The 15783-nt window shown below is 47.3% G+C and overlaps 9 protein-coding genes across 9 annotated transcripts; 7 read left to right on the top strand and 2 right to left on the bottom strand.

The window, feature by feature from the left end:
* The first annotated feature begins 644 nt into the window (after window positions 1–644).
* Window positions 645–1421, top strand: BT62DRAFT_1071513 (uncharacterized protein). The gene is made up of 2 exons (XM_043178770.1): window positions 645–1171; window positions 1227–1421. Exons 1-2 carry the CDS (start codon window positions 865–867, stop codon window positions 1271–1273), a joined length of 354 nt encoding a protein of 117 aa, XP_043045867.1. The 5' UTR covers window positions 645–864; the 3' UTR covers window positions 1274–1421.
* A 1445-nt stretch (window positions 1422–2866) lies between these two features.
* BT62DRAFT_926562 (uncharacterized protein) lies at window positions 2867–3605 on the top strand. The gene is made up of 6 exons (XM_043185064.1): window positions 2867–2987; window positions 3040–3078; window positions 3127–3225; window positions 3277–3309; window positions 3363–3383; window positions 3435–3605. The coding sequence occupies exons 1-6, from the start codon at window positions 2916–2918 to the stop codon at window positions 3573–3575; spliced, it is 405 nt and encodes a 134-aa protein (XP_043045868.1). The 5' UTR covers window positions 2867–2915; the 3' UTR covers window positions 3576–3605.
* A 1421-nt stretch (window positions 3606–5026) lies between these two features.
* On the top strand, window positions 5027–5883 carry BT62DRAFT_1000107 (uncharacterized protein; the record flags this gene model as incomplete). The annotated part of the gene is made up of 3 exons (XM_043176614.1): window positions 5027–5264; window positions 5320–5529; window positions 5648–5883. The coding sequence occupies 3 exons, from the start codon at window positions 5027–5029 to the stop codon at window positions 5881–5883; spliced, it is 684 nt and encodes a 227-aa protein (XP_043045869.1).
* Window positions 5884–6163: 280 nt separating this feature from the next.
* On the bottom strand, window positions 6164–6682 carry BT62DRAFT_1000108 (uncharacterized protein; the record flags this gene model as incomplete). Its single annotated transcript, XM_043176615.1, has 1 exon — window positions 6164–6682. The coding sequence occupies one exon, from the start codon at window positions 6680–6682 to the stop codon at window positions 6164–6166; it is 519 nt and encodes a 172-aa protein (XP_043045870.1).
* A 1518-nt stretch (window positions 6683–8200) lies between these two features.
* On the top strand, window positions 8201–9766 carry BT62DRAFT_300331 (ribonuclease T2). Its single transcript, XM_043180414.1, has 6 exons — window positions 8201–8664; window positions 8719–8870; window positions 8936–8991; window positions 9045–9187; window positions 9237–9387; window positions 9440–9766. Exons 1-6 carry the CDS (start codon window positions 8378–8380, stop codon window positions 9569–9571), a joined length of 921 nt encoding a protein of 306 aa, XP_043045871.1. The 5' UTR covers window positions 8201–8377; the 3' UTR covers window positions 9572–9766.
* On the top strand, window positions 9738–10646 carry BT62DRAFT_881105 (cytosolic Fe-S cluster assembling factor CFD1; the record flags this gene model as incomplete). The annotated part of the gene is made up of 2 exons (XM_043182655.1): window positions 9738–10158; window positions 10216–10646. The coding sequence occupies 2 exons, from the start codon at window positions 9738–9740 to the stop codon at window positions 10644–10646; spliced, it is 852 nt and encodes a 283-aa protein (XP_043045872.1).
* Window positions 10647–10990: 344 nt separating this feature from the next.
* Window positions 10991–12961, top strand: BT62DRAFT_300396 (uncharacterized protein). The gene is made up of 6 exons (XM_043180415.1): window positions 10991–11279; window positions 11345–11647; window positions 11697–12470; window positions 12526–12609; window positions 12662–12773; window positions 12826–12961. The coding sequence occupies exons 2-5, from the start codon at window positions 11351–11353 to the stop codon at window positions 12740–12742; spliced, it is 1236 nt and encodes a 411-aa protein (XP_043045873.1). The 5' UTR covers window positions 10991–11279; window positions 11345–11350; the 3' UTR covers window positions 12743–12773; window positions 12826–12961.
* BT62DRAFT_1071517 (uncharacterized protein) lies at window positions 12558–13315 on the top strand. Its single transcript, XM_043178771.1, has 3 exons — window positions 12558–12773; window positions 12826–12973; window positions 13024–13315. The coding sequence occupies exon 3, from the start codon at window positions 13036–13038 to the stop codon at window positions 13246–13248; it is 213 nt and encodes a 70-aa protein (XP_043045874.1). The 5' UTR covers window positions 12558–12773; window positions 12826–12973; window positions 13024–13035; the 3' UTR covers window positions 13249–13315.
* Window positions 13026–15731, bottom strand: BT62DRAFT_990614 (uncharacterized protein). The gene is made up of 9 exons (XM_043190242.1): window positions 15506–15731; window positions 15176–15450; window positions 15044–15126; window positions 14869–14996; window positions 14720–14808; window positions 14560–14672; window positions 13809–14509; window positions 13532–13761; window positions 13026–13475 (listed from the first exon to the last, which is right to left on the bottom strand). The coding sequence occupies exons 1-9, from the start codon at window positions 15722–15724 to the stop codon at window positions 13373–13375; spliced, it is 1941 nt and encodes a 646-aa protein (XP_043045875.1). The 5' UTR covers window positions 15725–15731; the 3' UTR covers window positions 13026–13372.
* Between the last annotated feature and the right edge of the window lie 52 nt (window positions 15732–15783).

The raw sequence follows: 15783 nt of genomic DNA on the forward strand, positions 1-15783 counted from the left end.
GCGCAACGTCCGCTGCGTCCCAGGGTCAACTAAGTCCTTCTAGCGTTCTATTCCACCTTGTCTTTCTACCTTTTTGACACAGAAATATGAAAGCCCTAGTGCCAAGACAACTTCATCCTTCCCCCCCTCAGGATTTCATTATTTTCCGAGCCTCTCAAGATCGGTCATTTCATCATGCATGATTGTATCAAACTACGGCGAAGTTTTGGGGTTCTTGGCTTTATTGTAGGCTGACCGACTGATTTTAATTATTTTTGAATACTAGATCTCTGTTCAAACAGATCTATTTGAACTTGGTGAAGCGTTCCCAGTTACTACGCATCGAGATAAGGTGCTCCGCGCTTTCTTTAGGCCACTATAAAGGATCCTATGAGACTTCGATAATACTTATGTTGTACTTAATATGCAAGTTACTCAGTAAGCTCAAGCTGCCGGTACGTTCCATCGTTCCCTAACAACGCGCCATTGACGAAAAGGGTAGTAGTCGCCAGTGTTTCCTGTTACAAGCAGTTTCCGACTTTTTGTGTACCTTCAACTTCGAACCTTGACATCAATACCATTCTTTACTACCGTGCGAACGACAGCTAACTAGACAACAACATACCGCGGCAATCAACGTAAAAGATTTGATGTTAGAATCATTGCCTGATCAGGCTCCGTCTGTCGCCTTTTCTTCATCCATTCAATCATCTTCCACGCTACTATTGGCGACGCAGGGCCTGAGCAAGTCAGGTCTCCAGCTGGTAAATGCAGTGATGTTGATGCCAACGAATGCAACGAGGCCAAGGACTCGGATAATGATCCAAAGAATTCGGACCCGCAGCCAATGGAAGAGATTGTAGAAGGGCAAATATACCTTAGAACATGCGTCATTATTCACATTGCCGTGCCATGATCTTCAATTGCCCTCCAAGTCTTAATGAACCCATGTCCGAAAGCCTGCGTCAAAAGCATCGCATCACGCACATGCTTACTCTTTCCAACACCTATTTCCAAACTGAACATCGCCATGATCTAGTTCTTGTCGTACGTCAAGACGGTAATGAGGACTTCTATTCTTACTTCTATGAGGCGGTTGACTATCTTCATAGCGTATTAATGAGGCAGGGAAAGGTGCTTATGCATTGTATCCTGGAGATCTCGAGAGGCACCATCAGTGTGGCGGCATATCGTATGTCTCCTGGTCTACCTTACTTCGACTCTGCGCAACTAACACTTTTTTTTAGTCTCAAAAACCGGGAGAACCAACTTTTCCAAAAGAGTCAAAACCTGATTTGGCCATGGACGTAGCAGCTCAAAGAGCGGGAAAGAGGGATGATATCAAGACAGCTGATCGTTGTTCTCGTCGTTCCTCATTGTGTTGATTCAAAATTTCGAACGAGGCGCTCTACCGCGCCATGGCACACATAAGTAAACGCAAGAATTTTGAAACAAGTTTAATGTATAAAACGTCCTTCATCCGACCTGAGCAGACCCGCGGACCGTTTTCAAATCTTGACTGTCTTGATTTGAGACTCTGCCTGAGGGAGACTAGCGGTCCGTGCCATCGCGAGCTGACGGTGAATCCATAGTATCACCGTGATAAGCTGTGCCAACAATCTTGTACTCGAAGAATGTAATTTTCTGGAGAGTTTCTGAGCATCAGAAGCTAATCCTAAAACCAGTGGCATATCATATATAGGCTACATGATCCATCTCTTAGGTGCTGGGCATAAATCTTTCGTTCACAGTAAACCGCAGGTATATTGAACGGCTCACATTTGGTCAGGAGGGATACCTCAAGGGTGCTGTTGCTTGCAAGTTCTAGATCTGTGCGAAACATTGGTCAACTTCTCGGGCCTTGCCATGACGCTTGGGACCCGGAAAATATACAGTAAGTTGGAACTGCCATGGTCTGCTAATGAAGATGGACAGTGTGTGAGGTAGTATAGCATCTATATAAGTGCGTTCTTTTCTTTCGTCTTGGACTTTCTTCAGCGGTAAGCCCCATAGTTTTGAGCCTGTCGATGACTGAATCCTTGGATCCTGGCATTATCCGCAAGCGAGTTGAAAAATTCTGTGGCAACGCTGCGGCTGGAGGAATTTATCTTGCCGGAATGTTCATTTGAGTAGATCAATATCTTACATGGAGCAATAATAATAATGTTCTTTGCTGCGTGGATGTGTACTCCCATTGCCATGGCAAGTCATCAACAAGGTACCTACCCTTATAGCCGTTCTCTCTTCTTTTCCCGTTTCCTCCATTCATTAATGGGTATGAGTACGTCTTATATCGATACTTTCAACTTCCCATGGATCGCTGGACTTAACTACTTGGGACGAAGATGATGTGCTAGCACTTGGCATATACATTTTGGGGGCATGAATATGAAGTTCCTTCACTTTCTCCTCTTAAATAATTCGCCGGATAGTTATTTCAATCCTCCCTATGTGATTAATCAAGAACTTTAGAGGAAACTTATGAAGTTGACAAGAAGCCGATAACTTTGGCGAACTCTCGGAGTGAGTTATAGATGCTTGGTATAGTCCCTCTTGAAAATAGAGGCCGGCAAGTCTACAGACTCCGGAGAAACATAGATCCAAGGCAAAGGTGAAGGATGCAGCGTACAATGGCAAGAAAATTGAAGAGATCCGTCATTGCGCAGAAGACTCAGTGGACAAGGCAGAATTGTATGTTCCTGCAATGCTTATGCTCTTTGCGATACTTACATAACTCTGTTGTCTCTGGGACTCGTGTAACACTTTCAGATAGTCAAGGCCAAGGTGAAACTTTTGATGAATTCGGAGTGATCGGAGATTTACCCCGCAACATCAACAAAGAACGCGTCGTACAAAAAATCACGTTCTTCGTTGGATTTCCTTCCTTCTATCATTTCCATCACCGCTCCGCGCATTTGCCTCAACCAAGCATCGTTATGCCTCCCCGTCGCGCTCCATCTCGTGCATCGGTACCTCCTTCACGGCCAGGGAGCCCTGCTGATGAAGACGTCAGAACCTTCTCACGCTGTTCCCGGCCTACCTTATTCATTTACCGAATAGACCCCATATTTCGATAGCGTAGACGAATTGCAACAGCAGGTACGCGCATATATGCGTCCGGATTTGCCATTGCTTACTTCCATGCAGGGTATCAATGTACAGGACATCCTCAAACTGAAGGCAGCCGCGATCAACACCGTATCCGGTGTCAATATGACAACCAGGCGCCACCTGCTTAAGATAAAGGTATGTCCCCGTATGTCAGTCCAGCATATACCTAGTTTCAATGTCTGCCAGGGAATGTCAGAAGCGAAAGTCGAGAAGATTAAAGTCAGTGTGTGTAACTGATCGCTTGGCATTAACAGCTTAACCCCAGTCTTCAGGAGGCAGCCCATAAGATTCTTGTAAGACGTGTGCAGGTCTACCAATAGAAGCTGTCGAAGAAACGTTCCTAGGGTTCATCATTTGCTACTGGGATTGAAGTCCAGGACAAGCGGCGGAGAGTCCTCGTTATTAGTACTGGGAGCAAATCTGTGGACGGCATTTTGGGCGGTAAGATTCTATTTTACTTGTCCTCGAAATCTCATTGGAAGTAGGAGGTATCATGTCACAATCTGTGTCTGAGGGTAGGCTTGGGGACCTTTTTAATCATCGCATCTGAGATTGCTTGTAGTATACGGGGAATACCGGACTGGCAAAACTCAGTTGGCACACACTATGAGTGTCGTGGCTCAGCTGCCTCCTGAACTAGGCGGCGCGTCAGGAAAGGTGCGTTCTCCCGACCTTTCGAGCCAAGAAGATTTGTTGAGTGATAGCATGCTAGGTAGCATACATTGACACGGAAGGTACAGGACTTCCGCCATTTTGAGACACGTATTAAGCTCCCTATTAGGGACCTTCCGACCTGACCGCATCAGGTCTATTGCCGATCGTTTCGGCGTAGATGGCAACATGGCTCTTGAGAACATCCTTTATGGTAGGCCATATGACTAGGGCTCATTTCCTTTTCCCTTATGTTCTGGCTGTAGCTCGCGCATTCAACAGTGAACATCAGGTCAGGACTCGCTTCTTCATTCATGATTCGTCCCCTCTAAACCGTTTTTCAGATGGAACTCATCAACGAATGTTCGTTGCGTTTTGCCGAAGACAAAGACTTTCGACTCTTGGTGCGAAGCTATTTTCATTTCAAGTTTGGCTAGGGGTGTTGATGCACTTGTCCAGATTGTTGACAGTATCATGGCCCTCTTCCGCGTCGACTACAGTGGAAGAGGAGAATTGAGTGAAAGACAGCAGAAGGTTGATTCTCAATGTGGGTTATTGGATTAGGACTGATTTCACTCTTCTAGCTGGCCCAGGTCCAGTGATGAGCCGACTCAGACCTCAGTCAGACTAACGATACTTTATTTAGATGCTGTCAAGGTTGACCAAGCTTTCAGAGGAATACAACGTTTGAAGCATCCCAAATGGATATTCTCTTTCTAATTTTTGCGTCCAGATTGCGATCCTCCTCACGAATCAAGTACAATGTAAGTTTTATTTGATTTTTATCGACTTTCTTACCGACGTCTATCCAAATTCTTAACTAGCTGATCCCGGTGCGACAATGACATTCGTTGCTGGCGGGGCGCTAAAGCCAATTGGTGGACACATATTGTCGCACGCTTCTGCGACGCGGATGTTTCTTCGTAAAGGTGTTCATTTTCTTGTCTGCGACCTGGAACTCCCCTACTAATCAGAATCTCTCCGAAGGACGTGCTGAAGAACGGGTAGCTAAGCTTGTCGATAGCCCTGACCGTCCTGAAAGTGAAGCCTCGTATAAGCTAGATGAAGGTGGCTGGTCTGACGTCTAAAGGTCTCTTGCTTTCTACCTGTCGGACTCTTTGCTCTGCGTTGCTTTCGAAACAAAATCGCTCTGCTGTCTTGATGCCTAGGACGTTTTGACTCCATCGTTATAATTATATGCGCCTGCTGTGTTCTAAAATACAATGATGTATCTGTCTAAAGTAAAGCCGCAGCGACCGAGGACTCTCGCTGTGAGAGTGCTACCATGAAAAAGTTTGAGACGAGCGCCTTATGTAAAACTTCGCCAAGGGCCTTTGAGCACCTGGATATTGAGGACTGCGAGGATCTCCTTGATGGCTTACGAGAGGTGGTCCACGACGACTACGGGATGCCCGTTTCCACATTCATGTCTTCCTCTACACCCTCAAAGCCCGCAGACCGACCCAGTGTGGTCAAATCACCACCTGTCTCAGACAGACCTCCAGCGACTACTTGGGTATCCGGTAACTGTCGTTTCAATCCCGTTGGCCGCGCCAACTCCACTATTGAAACACCTAGATACCGTAGCCGACGTGCGAGACCGGCGAAACATGCTCGGATGGACGCATCTGCTCTTCTTAAAAGGCTTGGACCAAGAGGAGAAGGACGATATCCTTGGGCGGACAGCCGTGCACGATCCTGAGGTTGCAAAAATGATTGAAGAGGCAAAAAAAGCACATGCTGAGGAGGTCCTCTTTTTTTCTTATCGGGAAGTGGGCAAGCCGACAAGTGCTGCACTCCCTTGATGACCTTAGGCCACATCATCAGTATGATCACTCGCACGAAGTAAGTCGTTTCCTTTGTTTTTCTAACATCACACTTCATGATATCCACTACTAAGTCTCAGAAGGGATTAATGCAATCATCGAAAAAATACTCTTGTATATCAACAACAGCGCTTCTTCTGGAACCTACAAAAACACCGCCTCTGCGATTATCGGCACCGGTTCTGATACTCTATCGTTCGGTGGCGAAATCGGGAAATATGTTCTGCAAGGTCCTCTTCCTTATTGCGACACGTTAGAGCGATTACTTGAATATCCGGATATCGCGGATTATGGAAATCTGATTGAAGAAATATGAGGTTCAGGGGAGATACTCGAGGAGAAGTATGACAATGCACTGTCTGGGTGAGGTTTCATGTGTCAAGGTATGAGGTGTGCTTTGAAGTCGATCATCTTGCTAGCACCGTCTTTCGAGCATTGGGTTCGACAGTGTCCGTACATCCATAAATTTCCCGCTCGTGTAGTAAACGTCGTACATGAAGCTGAAACCTTATGTAGTGGTAAACATAGTAATATTACAAGTAAATAGCTGTGGTCCACATCGGAAAGCGGTCCCAATCTCAATGCTCCCATCCTCTCTAATGTCTCTCTCCATCGTTATAAGGCAATTGTGGTGGCTCAGGATAATGTTCCGGCGCATCAGGCGCAAGGATGGCCCCGTCCTGCAGCAGGATACCTCGATACATTGCGGATTCGGGCTGCCCGTTCCTACAATCAGGAACGGTATGATATACCCATACACAACGACATTTGAACCATTTCTTCCTCTGTTTCCTCCAATCCCGCTGTCCATCTGTGAGACTGGGGAGACTAGCATGATAGGCGTGAGCGCGCTCAGGGAGCGACGTTCTTAGGGAAGGAGTGGCCGAGGGAGCAGAAAGGGAAATTGGGGGTAAGGGAACATTAGTTACAGAAGCAGTGGAAGGTGGTGGACTCAAGGTGTCTCTTTTGGGCGGAACATCGTCTTCGCTACTTGAGCGTTTTCGCTTAAGACGAGTATCTGTTGGCTCGAATATTACTGGCGAACATTGTGTAGCATTAGACTCGCTGCCATGGCTCGATACCCTTAACGATAAATATCTACTGCATGAGGTCATCTTCATTCACTGCCTTGTGGTGGCATTGATGTGCAGCAGAGAGAGAGAGACTTGTTAAGACGAGACTTGAAATGAGCCAGAAACTTGTCATTGGTCAGATGAAAGTGTGCGCGTCGAAGAAGGGTATTGTTCAAGCGAAGGCGAGATGTCCACGCTGTGACAGGTTCGTCCTCCTCTTGGTAGGATGAAAGTATTTCGTCCGGAATTTCCTATCCCAGCTTCGCAGAAGAAATGCCATTCGCATCGCCAAAAGGTAATTTGTCAAATTCAAGGAGCGAAGATGATGCATGTCCGCCATGAACCAATCCTTGATGAGAGGGTCTCTGAACCCTTCAGAAAGAGAGTGGACTTTGAGATTGCCCGTGCTCTCGATGTAACTCCGCGCCACGCACTCGTAATGAATAAAGTCATTCGGGGCGAATGGCTCAGTACAGGGATTGATGACGAAGCAACCAGACGCCTACTCAAAGCAAGAAAGGCTCGAATTTTGACATCTAGGAAGTAATAGGAGCGTGGAAATTACGCGTTGTCGTGGGTCAATAATCTTATGTGTTCACCGTATGTGCCTACGACTGAGCACGTTAACGATAGTTCGATACGGGGCACTTCGGCTAGGCGAGCAGACTTACGAAGTTGATTTTTATTTCAGAAGCAAAATTCACGGTAGAGAAAATGGGTTGAAAACTGAAAAGGACCAAGCTCTAGGCAGCTGCCGAGATGAGATGTGTCGAGTTTTGCTCGAAACATCCGGTCCGATTTCCGATATCCAGCCCGAACCCTACATCCTCATAGCGAGTTGAGACATATCTAACTTTGATTTAAATAATGGGTTTGAATGCTCTTCACGCATATCAAGGAAAGTAAGTACTTCTTCCTCACCATTTCTTTCTGAATAAATGCCTACAGCAAATTCACATGCAAATGATGAAAGAGCGAAGAGCTAACGCGAGATCAACGTCGTGAGAGTTGGGTCTGCCTCTAGCCTCATGGTGCCAGACTGCCAGTGTGGTAACTACTTTCCGAGTCGCTGGTAATCTCGACATTATGAATGTTGAATTTCGAAAGTTTCAGTTAGTTTTATATCTAGCATCACCTTGTTCTACTGAAGAAGGACGTAACCTCTCTGTTATCCAGCTTTTACGACATTGCGGGTCTCCGCAGGGTAGCCACTGGGTCTGGACGTATAACGAACGGAAGACTTTACCGCTTCAATTCGGTTCTGAAAATCCACACCTATCGTCCAAGCGTCAACTTTGCCTATGATCTGACTCGTCTCTGTTACTGATAATATCCTCCATTTCAATCTTATCCAAGCTAAGGGAGATATGGGTAAGGCCTCTTTTTACTTCCTACTGATTACCTCCCTGACTGTTAAAGTATTTATTGCCGTCGATATTGGATTCTAGGTTGTCATGTCGTATATAAATCATTCAATCTGCCAATGAAACTATGAAGTCAACGATTTTCCGCCCCCACCATCCTCTCTGTGCCTGTTGAACTGCTCCTTTGTAGGGCTCGCTTAATAGCCCAGCGCTCAGCCGCATGACACGGACGTCCATTTGCAGACGGCCCCAATAGCGCTCAATCAGCGTCCTCATGGTGCCACGCTCCGATAAGCACGTTCGTCTGGAATATCTGCGGGTCGCGAACAATATATAGTATCATCGTTGTTGCGATACCCAGCTCGTAGATACCATGTTGGTGAACGGCTACGTCTCTCTCGCCGCATCTCTGGCTTTAGTGGCAAACGCCTATCAAGTGCCCGCGACCTATCCCAAAATCTCAGGGTGTGCATTACAGACGCCGACCTACTCTTGTGAAAACACGACTGTCATCAACAATACATGTTGCTCTCCTACTCCGGGCGGACTGGTTCTTGTCACGCAGTTCTGGAGCAGGTATACGGGGCTAGAGAAACAAGGGCAGTTGCTGCCCAGGGGAAGCTGGACGATTCACGGGTTGTGGCCGGATAATTGTGATGGGTGGGTAGATTGCGTTCTTCTTTACAGTATGCTAAATGACATCGGCCACCCCAGATCGTACGAGCAGTACTGCGACCTCTCACGCCAATATGACCCGGATCCTTCGCCATCAACGCTACCTAATGGAATCATCGTACCGGCTTACACAGGGCCTAGTGTGAATACCTTCGTGGAGTCATTTGGCAGGGATGATCTATTGGATTTTAGTGAGTGGTGGATCTCTGCGCGAAGGTTAGCCTGGCAACGAACGAATTGATTGATATCATGTCAGTGAACACCTACTGGATCAACCAGGGCGCACCAAACACCGACTTGTGGGCTCATGAGGTTTGATGCCTGCCTCCATTTTATAGAGAATTCTCCTGCAATGTTTCATTCAGTTCTCCAAGCACGCGACGTGCACGTCGACGTTCGACGTTTCCTGCTATGGCGCTTCTTATCAGCGCCACGAGGAAGTCGTTAATTTTTTTGACGCCGTGATCAGATCGTTCCATCAATATCCCACTTTTGATATCCTGGCTTCGTGAGGAAGAACTACGCCTTCCATTTGGGCTACACTGACGCCATGACAGAGCAGGGATTGTACCTTGCAACAGAACGGCATACACGCTTGACCAGATCCGGACAGCGATTGAGACACAGACGGGTGCGATTCCCTACTTGGGATGCTCGAATGGTACCATTCTGTCGGAGGTGTGGTATTACAACCATGTCTACGGAACGGTACGTTTGGACGATGGAATTATTGCATGTTGTCTGATGACATCTGTTAAAGGAGCAGTATGGCACGTACAAAACGCTAGATTCTACATCGGATTCATCCTGTTCGAAGACGGAGCCGATATGGTACTATGAACGTACTTTATCCTCAGAACATGAAGTGCGCAAGACTGGTAGTTGGTGGTAAAGCTGAGCAGCGGGACAGTCGGACTAACATGTTATACATAATAGGCTGCTTACAGATTACCTGAGTCAGCATTAAAATAATCTTTTTCCACTGCTTTCATGTTGTTTCATATTCAAGTCAGCGACGCCGGATCGCCTCCAAGTCTTCACATTAAATCACTCATTACATGGCGTCCCAAGACACTCCTGTTTCCAGGCGTCTCCGGTCTGTCAAGCACATCATCATTGTTCTATCTGGCAAAGGCGGCGTAGGCAAATCCTCCGTTTCCGCTCAGCTGGCCCTTAGTCTGTATGCCAGTTCGCCTACAGCCCGTGTAGGCATTCTGGATGTCGATCTGACTGGACCCTCGATACCAAGGATGCTAGGTTTGGATGGACATGGTGTTCACCAAAGTACCGACGGATGGGTACCTGTTTACGCCGATGGTAGTGAAGCCAGATTAGCCTGTATGAGCGTCGGCTTCCTGCTTAAGAACAAGGCCGATTCGGTAGTTTGGAGAGGGCCGAAGAAGAATGGTATGATTCGGCAATTTCTGAGCGATGTTCGGTGGGGAGAGCTGGATTACCTTGTTATCGATACTCCTCCCGGTATGTCAAGAGCTTGGGCCATTCCTGCTTTCTGCTGAAGCTTGGTATGATGCCTAGGGACTTCCGACGAGCATTTGTCTCTCCTTGAACACATGGCCCCAGTTCATTCTCAGCTATCGTCCATCATCGTAACTACCCCACAGGCGGTCGCACTCATGGATGTTATCAAGTGTCTGTCATTCACCAAAGCTGTAAATCTCGCTGTGTGGGGTCTCATCGAAAACATGAGCGGCTATGTCTGTCCGTGCTGTGGAGAGATCAGCAACGTTTTCTCCACGGGTGGAGGAGAGGATATGGCAAGAAAGGAAGGGTTGCCCTTTCTTGGAAGCCTGCCCGTTGACACAGAGTTGGTGACCTTGCTTGATGCCAGTGAACCGGCGTGGATGGATGGAGCGCCAGGTTTTCGTGTCTTGGAACGGTATAAATCCACGCCTTCGGCTCGGATATTCGAGTCTATTGTTCAGAAAATACTGCAAAGTTCTGCCTAGACCATGATGGTGAGAGAAATTCCGCGTGTCGCCGGAGTTAGAATGACACTGTTGACAGTTTTCGTATTTTCGAAGATATAACCTATAAGCGACGGAGTACTAGCGGCATGAGGTTTGCCTTTCGGGGTTGGCTACCATTGAATGCCCCCGTTTTGCTGTATGGAAGCCTATCAGTGCTTGCATCAATAAAACTGTCGCGGTCGTCTTCTACGCTCAACAGTAGTGTGGCGATTCTGGTATTAATTTCCGTCTTGAGCGAAACAGCAAATGGCAGGGTACAGGTATTGGAATAGTTGTCCAGAAGTGTGCCTACAACCCAGGGTGACCTCAACGTGCTGGATGTCGATTGGTAACGGATTTAATTTTTTTCTGTGGTGGCGAGGTGCGATAAAGTTTGCCACGCTGCGAATATTGCATCCGAGCAGTGCCCGAAAAGGCAAGTGGTTGAAGTTGGGTAAACAACGCGTCGACGCCGCTTTCCTCTCTTCTTCTCCTTACTCTCTCCATGCTGTCTTCTTGCCTTTCATACCTCCCTTATTCTAGGTAATTTGTTTTCAAAGACCCCCATTTCACGACTTTGGCATATTCCACGTTCCATCTTGGAGAATAACGACTGAACGAACAGGTAACGAGGTGCGCTTTGTGTTCGCTTACCCAAAAAAAAAAACAGTCGAATAACAGGTGTTCTGTATACCCAGTCTATCATGAACGATCGACCATATACACTGCCGGAAGAGGATCCTTTCAATATCACGCCCTTGGCCATGCAGCGCCATTCAAGCCTGTTCGATAAATGGCTGCAGGAACAGCAGAGGCATGTCACCACCCTGGAGGACATCCCTGATACGCCGATACGTAAATCGCCTCCTGCTATCCCTGTGCTATCGTCGTATCAGTACCTTGGATATTCTGATCCCATGCATCCGGATGCAAACGGATCGACAGTCACACTGAATAGTTACGACTTTGTGGAGGACGATGATATTCCAGCAGAGGCACTAGTGAGATTTTTGATGCTGTTGGCTTGGTCTCTCTGATGACTTGTCTAAGAAATCTTCAAGTCCACGAAGCGCGCGCTTTTTCCAGACCTCGCGAACGCTCTTTTCGCCCCGATTACCATCGACAACGACAACGACGCCGACTCGTACGTCATTTCTGTCTCGCGTGGGCGTTGGGTCGACTTCTCGCGAGCACGAACGCTCTTCAAATCTGTCCACCTTGAGCAGTTCCGTTCCCCGGTCGCCCTCAAAATGGCGTCCAAGCGTCCTCGGCCACTTTTCTTCCCAGGCCTCCGTTCCCCCGTTGGAGAACACCGTCTATGCCCCTTCTCGCCCGAGCCTTTCATCCACCATCACAACGACTGTCACTTCTACTTCCGACCTCAGCATCCCGGTGTCCCAGATCTCGTTTGCCGATTCTGTCCGCTTTCAAGGAGTTTCCCACAGCGGTGCATTTTATGGCCTTAAGAAAGAGTCGCTCTCTTCGTGCAGTTCGAACTTTGGCGTAGACCCTGTCAAGCCCGTCGTGTCTAAAAAGCTTAGGAAGGCACGGAGTAATATCCGGGTGCCACTGTCTACCAGGTACATTGCGGATGCGAATATTCCAACACAAGGAGACGCTGTCGGAGAGTTTGGCGCACGCTTGCTAAAGATGAATCCTACCAGTCCTCAGATAGCCTTTTCGGCGTCTGGCAAGGGTGGTACAGTCCCTCGCGTGTCATTCGCCTCTTTGAGTACTTGTAATTCAAAGAAGAAGAAACTCATCATCGGCGGCATTGGACCTAATGACACGCGGAGATTCCAGGGTGTGCAGCGTTGGTGTGAGGTGAGATCGCATGCTGTCTGCGACCTTCCCTCTTCTGACCACATCACCCATACAGTCCTTTGGCGAGGTTAGCCAGATCATACGTATGCCAAATGGTGATCTCCATGTATATTTCCGGAGTGCTGAAGTTGCGGACACGGTGAGTCAGTCATCTTAGGCACCCACCCCTTCTTAGCAGGTTCCCTATATAGGTGTGTCGCCTTCGAGCCAAAGTGTATATAGCCGGCGTTGGCAGCGTTAATCTGTCATGGTACGCTGGCAATAAACGCTGATCAACATATCCACTCTCCAGTCCTGTTTTAGGTGAGCTTCCTCGAAGCAAGATATCTTCCATACCAACTAATGGGATTTGCAGTGCCTTGAACCATCTGTACAGCAACCTACCCCGATTTCCCCTCACATCTAATTGGATCTCAACTACGACCTCCTTTAGAGATACGACCATACATCATGATCAATTATGCCCCATTCTATGAATATTGCCTGACGAACAACATTATGCCGTGAGTGCGAATGATCTTTATCTCCCTTATTTAACTGACACTCATCTCAGGCCACCTTATATATGTCACTATTCCCGGAATCCATATTTATCCTACTTTCGTGTGCTGCTTGTCAGCACAAGCTAGTATACAGCCTAATCAATGAACGAACGTTGCATCAGCATCCCCACATCTCTGTCAATGTAGCACCACCCATTCCTGATGCATGGACTTTTACACTACGAGTACATATACTTCAATCTACCCTTCCACTCATATCTCGTTTTGTTGTTTGAGTTCGTTCGTGATCGTCTGTACATGTATGTATACTAGTTGTTCAATAAGGATACGGATTCATCTGCCTGACTTGTGTCGTGCGATATATTAGTGATAGTGACCGCTTTGGGTAGTAGTCTTTCACTAAACGAAGTAGGCGTTCGGAACCCTCACAGCTGAGCGGATCAAGCGGTTGTCATCCAAGTGCCAGTTGAAATCACTAGGCGAGGGCACCAGTACGCTATGGCTGAACAAAGATATTGAAAAATAAGCCAAGTAATCACAGAATCAATAAACGCATACTCGTTTCTGAGGTGGTCGGTCATTTCTCTTGATATGAACATCAAGTCGCAATGGTTACAGCGCAACCGAACAATCGACAGTATCCCCTCCTGCTGAAGAACACCAAGCTTCCTCTCGGACGCTGCATTGGACTCTAGTACCTCGAAGAGCCTTAATTCTTGTTCGTTTGTGACAAGCTTGAGAACGACATCAATGGATTCATGAGTATCGGTGTGGATTGTGTGAAGGATCTATGAAAGAGTTCCAGATTATTCTCATAAAGCAATGCTATACATACGGCCTGCTCCCATCTCATTAATAGCCGTCCATCCCAATCATTCGAACAAGGAATGCAAGTGAATACTGGGTCCCAACTATTCATGTCCTGTGTCGTTGTTATGCTGGGATCCAGATTACAGACCAACTCGATGAGCTGACATGTGTTTCTCCACTGGCTGGGCACCATATCCGCACGGGTTGACCAAGGTAAAATGGGGAGAACGCTCCGTCGCATAACTGTCTCATCGTCATCTAAACCGTTTGGAACGAGCCACCCAACCGTTGTGCATGAATGCGATAGGATACGAGGATAGGAAATGTATTTCTTGCAGGAACGGCAGAGGAATGTCGTCGTTGCAAGATGGAGGTGTGATTTGTCTTGATTGACTTCTTTCATCAGAAGGCCTATCTCTGTGTCTGCCGTCTCCTTCCATTGCTTTGAATAGTCTGAAAAGCGCGCGAAGGCGTCTGAAAAGCTTGCTTCCGTGAGCTCTTGGGTAATAGGTGTGCCGACAATGATTGTCTTAACTGGAGGGGAGATTAGGGCATCGACAGGACTAGGATATGGTGTGGAGGAAGGTTGAGTAGCCAAGAAAGCCTTGTAGAGTCTTGTGAAGAGTTTGGATCGGGTACCTAGGGTTCGAAGTCTCTCAGCGAGAAGACGACTAGCCTTTAGCTCTTCCATATACGTGACAATGGCCATTTCTATACCAGCCCAGACTGAAGGTAAATATAAGCCAGGGATATGATGTAGTAGAACCGGGACACACTTCGATCAGTCAGTGGCCTTGGTTGCCATATAAGTTTGTGTGAAAGCAGAGCAGCAGGGTCCGTTTTCTCGATCTCTTCTGCCCAACCGAGGGTTCTTAATCTATCTGATATACTGCAAACAAATCAGGGTATCGTTTCAGCAATATGCTCGAAACTTACTCTTTAAGCCTTTTGAATCGAATAGCCAAAAGCTCTTTGCCACGACGTTCAACCCGGCTCTGGTACCAGGATTCGCATTTCTCTGCGTGCTAGATGATATCATGACATTCAGTTTACGTCGAGGTAATTAAATCACCAATATAATGCACCTCCTTAATATTTTTATAGGCCATCTTAGCATTCTCACGCCACTTCTGCAGTTGCTCGGAATCATCTTTAACGTTCCCATAAGATTGCTTCAGCTTTTGAGTATACAGACGATGGTATCGAAAGTACACTACATAATTAGTGAAAGTGTAGCGAGAAGAAAACTAGTAAACTCACTTGCTCTTCCGTCATCCATAGAAACGAGGGGGTTGTAGAGCCGCCACGGTGAATCAATTTGTGGACTCATCCAATCTATAAAACTGCCAAGATGCATCATAAGTAATTCTAAAGAATGAGACCTGAACGTACTCTGGTGAAGTAAGGAAGCATTTCTTGCAAAGGCGTGTGCGTGTTTCCCATTGCGCTCGTCGAGCAGGCTTCAGACAGGACTGACAGTATGTCCCGAAGAGCAGTTGAGCATATTGCGCCTCGTTTAGATCTGGCGGTATATCTGGTAAGCCATCGACATTAGAACGAGCTGTCTTCCAAACTGATCTAGCAGAATCCTGTAGGAGTAGATGTCGGAGTTGCTTGCTCGTTCTTGATAGTTGTAACAAGTCCAGGGGGTCCAGGTGTCCGAAAACCTATGAGCTCAAGGTGAAATGCCATGTTTCAACTGGTAGAAATGAATGTGCTGACTTCATATACAACATCTAGAGGGACATCCTTCATCATTCGAAGAAACCCCCGGAGGTTTCGCCTCTTTTTCACTACTGGGCCATTCGGACCACTAGCAGTAGCTGGCCGTTTCAAAGGCAAGTCAAGGGGAACATCCCGGGCATCATCGTCGTCAGAGTCCAAGTCGATGGCATACGATTTCCTGGTCACATTCCGGGTTGAGCGGCGCACGGACTTCATGGTCGTAAAGCAAGGGAAGCACCGCACCGGATGTGCCGAAGTTTTATTCACCGTGCGAA

This window comes from Guyanagaster necrorhizus (genome assembly GCF_019112545.1).
Source record: "Guyanagaster necrorhizus MCA 3950 unplaced genomic scaffold BT62scaffold_2, whole genome shotgun sequence".
Taxonomy (NCBI): Eukaryota; Fungi; Basidiomycota; class Agaricomycetes; order Agaricales; family Physalacriaceae; genus Guyanagaster; species Guyanagaster necrorhizus.